The sequence below is a fragment of the Montipora foliosa genome, chromosome 5 (assembly GCF_036669935.1).
Source record: "Montipora foliosa isolate CH-2021 chromosome 5, ASM3666993v2, whole genome shotgun sequence".
Taxonomy (NCBI): domain Eukaryota; kingdom Metazoa; phylum Cnidaria; class Anthozoa; order Scleractinia; family Acroporidae; genus Montipora; species Montipora foliosa.
The window spans coordinates 30,919,419-30,924,418 of NC_090873.1; the positions used below are offsets into that span (position 1 = coordinate 30,919,419).

The 5,000-nt window shown below is 37.8% G+C and overlaps 2 protein-coding genes and 1 long non-coding RNA gene across 3 annotated transcripts in view; 1 reads left to right on the top strand and 2 right to left on the bottom strand.

Moving 5' to 3' along the window:
* Window positions 1-142: 142 nt before the first annotated feature.
* LOC138003942 (signal recognition particle 9 kDa protein-like) lies at window positions 143-2,085 on the bottom strand. Its single transcript, XM_068850259.1, has 3 exons — window positions 1,929-2,085; window positions 1,752-1,820; window positions 143-747 (listed from the first exon to the last, which is right to left on the bottom strand). The coding sequence occupies exons 1-3, from the start codon at window positions 1,998-2,000 to the stop codon at window positions 658-660; spliced, it is 231 nt and encodes a 76-aa protein (XP_068706360.1). The 5' UTR covers window positions 2,001-2,085; the 3' UTR covers window positions 143-657.
* Window positions 2,086-2,354: 269 nt separating this feature from the next.
* The window catches only part of LOC138003941 (AP-1 complex-associated regulatory protein-like), an 18,206-nt gene continuing 15,560 nt past the window's right edge, over window positions 2,355-5,000 (top strand). The window contains exons 1-2 of the mRNA XM_068850258.1: window positions 2,355-2,563; window positions 2,660-2,705. Of these exons, the coding sequence (XP_068706359.1) occupies window positions 2,481-2,563; window positions 2,660-2,705 (129 nt within the window). The 5' untranslated portion in view covers window positions 2,355-2,480. The remainder of the gene's footprint in view (window positions 2,564-2,659; window positions 2,706-5,000) is intronic.
* The window catches only part of LOC138003944 (uncharacterized), an 8,827-nt gene continuing 6,589 nt past the window's right edge, over window positions 2,763-5,000 (bottom strand). Inside the window, exon 3 of the long non-coding RNA XR_011123700.1 lies at window positions 2,763-4,365. This is a non-coding gene — a long non-coding RNA (uncharacterized lncRNA). The remainder of the gene's footprint in view (window positions 4,366-5,000) is intronic.

Here is a 5,000-nt window from a genome sequence, read left to right on the forward strand (position 1 = left end):
AAGCTACTAAGGGAAATATGGAGGGGTGTTGGCTTAAAAGCGCCCCTCTCCATTCTCTGTGCACCTTTGCCACTTGTTATTTGCCACCTGTACCAATAATCCCGCCAGCTACGTAGGCTAGTACTTTATATTTCAAATTTAGTTTTGTTTTTTCTTTCACCTTGTTTCGATAGCAAGAACTTTATCTGGTTTTAAACTAAATTAATGGTTACTACAGGTCTACAAAAATTAATATTATGTCCCCATTATCCCTCTAACACCCAAACCGGCCAGACTTAGTATTTTACTCTGTCTAACACCAGACGATTTTACTCGTAAATGGGGAACCCTGGGAGTCAATGGGTTAAAGTATCATTATTACTTAATTATTAGCCATTAATGAGCACAGAGTACTGTCAAGTTGTGTAAATATTTCAAAACAACATTTCATGCATTTAAAAAAATAATAATCAATTTGATTTATTACACCAATGTTTCTACACATACACTGATAAGTACTGAAACAGAAGCCAATCTTCTTCCATGAGTGACATCTGAAGAGAGATCCATCTCTTTCTTGCTACCCTTGTACATGGATCCACCTTCTCCAATGAGCACGTAGTCTCACACCCATCAATCTTAACTTCCAAAAATCACAACATCCCCAACTGGCAGATGTCATTTGGCAACTGTGTGTCTCATTAGCACACTATTGAGTTTTTCAAGTTTCTTGAGATCTTGCTGTTGTTCTGTCCTGTATTTTAAACACTGAAAGCAAATTATAGGGAAAAACCTTGAAGTCACAAGCAAATATTCTTTTGCATTTTGGCTCAATAAAAAACACCCACACCCACCTCTCATGCTGTCTTGGTCACCTTTTGTGGTGCAAAACAGTGCAAGTTATTGAATTTCTCTCCATCTTGCCGTGATTACCCATGATGCACTCAAGAGCATCTATTGTGAAATGTGAGCATCATTATGCATCAGTCAATTCCAACTGTGCCCTGCCCCCCCCCCCCCCCCCACCCAAAAAAAAAAAAAAAAAAAAAACCGGGAATTTGCCTTTTGTTTCTTATGAATGGCAAATTCCCAGGGGCTGGGGCACTGAGGCTGTCAAATGCCCAGGGGTGGCGACGAACGTAGAGGGCAAGTGCCGGCCCCCGGGATCGTTCCAATCAACCATGCAACAGGTTCAATTCGTTACATCATAGATTACTTCCATTTTCAGTGTTTTAACGCCAGTTTTCATTTTCGTACATCTGCAATAGATCGCTCTTAACTTTACAGTAAAAACTTCACAGACAAATTTTGTATTCTTTATTATTTTTACAAACAAACATCAGCTTCCTTGAAGTTGGAATAGACCTTTTCAGCTTGTACGTTTTGTTTTCCCATTTCAGACCACATGATGTTACTCTAGGGAACAGTGTCTTTCAAATGTCGTCTTATGCACGTGCATATGTATGCATAACTTATGAAAAAACAAAAGAAACATTCCCTTGAGAACATCACATGGTCTGAAATGGGAAAACAAAATGTACAAGCCGAAAAGGTCTATTGACTGATCAATGCATTACGAAATGGTTCAACTTGAGATGTCAAGCAATCACGAATGAACAGAACTTTTGAACTACTTGTATGACAATTAATGATTTATTGATAAACCTTATTCCTTCCTTAAACATTGACTTTTACTGCCTGGGGCCACTGCAGTGGAACTGATTCAAAAATGGCCCTGTATTCAATCGTATGTTTGCTCTTATGATACTTACCACTTGGTCGTCTGTTCCCTTAAGGACAAGCTTTCCATCACAATGTCGATACTTAATCACAAAACGAAACTACAAGAAAGATGTAGCATGTTAGCTTAAATCCACGTGTACAAATCATCTTCAAATTATCGACTGAATAAACTTTAATATATCCAATAAAAACAAAGTAAATTTTACCCTGTTTGGCTCAGCGACGCATAACTGTTCAACTGCCGCAGCAAATTCGTTCCAAGAGTCAAAATACACCATGTTTTCCTTGTCTCTTTGCTGCGTTATTCTGAACGACTCACCATTTAACCTCGATGACTCAGTTATGTATGGTTCACTGAAGCGTCGCTTTTGGGTCCAATCTGAGCCTACAACATAGGCTAAGGCGGTCTTTGTAGTACGTCATGTATTGCGAACGTTCTTGACCTGATAAGAGACCGAAAACATATTATATTAGAGGCAATAACGCTATCTGCAAAATTAAAGAAGAAAGAAAAATGTTCTGATTTTCGGATTTTCGGATTTCCAAGCTTATTTTCCTGTTCACTTTCTTTTAAATTTCTAACTATAAATATCCCGCAAGCTCTTCTGGGTAACGCGTTTCAACAGTCATGTGCCACGCATATGATGTTGATGATGCGATGATGATTTAGATGATTATAATGGGAACCAATGACGGAAGCAATAATAATCATGTTTTTGTCGCTACAAAAGCGTAGTAAATAGCGAGGATAAAAAAAAATGGCTAGTTGCGTGAGAGGATGCTGGGGTATATTTAGTGAAGAAGTTAGAAAGTTGCGCCGGCCGGCGAACTTCAGAGGAAGGTAAAATGCAGCTCTTTCAATTTCAACAATCCTCAAAACCACTGTAAATACTTTTGAGACCAGCGATATGAATCACTCGATATTTTCCTTTCCCAGAACTTACAGACGAGCAAGGTACAGTGAAAAGGAAATGAGTATTGAGGTAACAAAAGTCTGATTAATTAAGAAGATAAAACGCAAACAACATTAATATTTCTCTCATCGTCAAATAAACATGTAGCTAGCTGGAAAAGACCTCATGCATATACCCACCACGAGTCTCCAACTACGTAAGACACGCTTAATTATTCAATTTCCCAATATTCAGTTATCCATGACTCGTGGTGGGTATATACATGAGATCACTGCCGCTCTTAAAGGATAAATAATTACAATAATTAGTCTTTTTTAACTCGTACACACGTTTGTAGGGTTCTTAAACAGGTGTACATGTAGCAGCAGAGATGTCATGAACATTTTGTAACAGGGCAAGTCATTATGCGCCTATCATCGGCCATCCCCTGATTGGGGGACCCCGGGGAAGAGAGGGGACTTTGCAAAGGGCTCAGCCAAAGTTTTCAAATTCCCTCTTATTGACGGGGCTCCTAGAGGGGGATAAGCTAAGACTGAGAAGTGAAATGCAAGATTAACATTTGAAGTACAATTATACTGGCCAATGCAGAACTCAACTGTAACTGGAAAATAATACACAGTGCCTTAAAAAAAATGAACTCTATATTTATTTAGAAATCTGTGCTAAAAGTCACACAGTTACCAACACACTATCCAAAATTAGAGTGAAACACAAGAAAAACATGACTGACATTCTTTTGTAAGCCATTAACTAGATTTTAATAAGTCTGTGCATAGTCAAGCTGCACACATATCATTTCAATTCCTCTCCATCTTCTGAACAGTAATCCCCATGCAAAAGCCATTGTACCAGGTTTTACAAAGGAAAAAGCTCACAAATGAGTAAATTTCCCACAGTAATATGTTTATGTACAAAGCAGTTCGTACAGCAGAAGCAAGATGGAAAAGGCATAAGGGCCCACAGACAGATTTTTCACGCATTGCTAAGGAAGTGAAATTTTACTTTCGGTTACTGATGTCATCATATCTTGAGCTGACCAGAAAACCCACTCACAAGCAAAAATCACCACATGAACTGTTGTTTGCATCGAAGGTTTTTCCTCGCCCTTCCTCGCTCTCGTTCTCAGATCAAGTGCACATGTGTAAACAAACTGACTTCCAGTTTGAGAAAAAGCTTATTTCGAGTGGTCTTTAAATTGAATGAATTTTTTTATATGGCACGTTTCACTCCCAAATACAGATTATAGCTAAGCATTGATTTTTTCAAATCATCTTTTTTTAACATGTTGTGGGTATTTCAGGATCGTTTTAAATCTCTTTAAAAAGAAGATTTTTCAAAATAAAGAGAAAACCATGCTTGGCTGGATGCAAAAACAAATACAAATTATCAAACCACTGATTAAAGTTAATACCCAAATTGTGTAGCACATAGACAAATTTAGAGTTTTCTTTTATTGGTCATGTGACCATTGGCATGGCATGATGATGTCATATTTATGGTCATTTGTTAACAAAAGTTGGAAAGTGACCAAAATAATGCCAAATTCTCTGAAATTACTTAACCATTACACCCTTAGCAACGCACCCCAAAAAACACGTCAGTAGGCCCTTAACATAACAGTACCTGACGAGTCCGCCATGGCCACGAGGAGTTGGATGAGATTGCATTCTTGTGTTCAGCGGCTACAACTCCATGCATTTTTATTACTCGGTAAAGCGAATGTTGAGTACTATGCACCAAGAATACATGTAAAATGAGAAAGAACAAGCAAAGATAATAATAATAATAATAATAATAATAATAATAATAATAATAATAAGTCAATAACAATAATTCATGGTGCAAATATATAAAAAAATTCTTCAATAATCAAGTTGAGATCAAAATTGGGGAACACAAAGGGTTTACAACAGCTGCGAGAAGGTTACAGTCTATAACAAATCTGGGGAAAAGAGTATTTGAAAACATCCAGTGATGGAGAAAAAGTGTTCAATTTAAAGTGTGTTTTCTTCTAGTGGCCATAGTAGAGAGGGTAACGTAATCCTCAGGTGGAATGGCAACAAGGCCGTTTAAGATCTTAAACATGAAGGTCACTCGGCCACATTTTCTCAGTGTTGACAGGTCTGGCCATTTCGTTTCTGGGATAAGGCTGACACGCTTTGTTGCCATGAAAAGTCATGTAGAGGGGGAGGATTTACATGCACTTGTAGGAGGAATACATTGTTACGAAAAATAGCATTGCGTGACTAGTGTTACTTTCTAGAAGCTTCGCGAGAGTTCGTAGTTTGTTTATTTTTAGGTTCGTGCGTAAGCGTTTCTAAATCGGTGTGTTTTGTAATCTTTCTATAAGTAGATTCATTACTA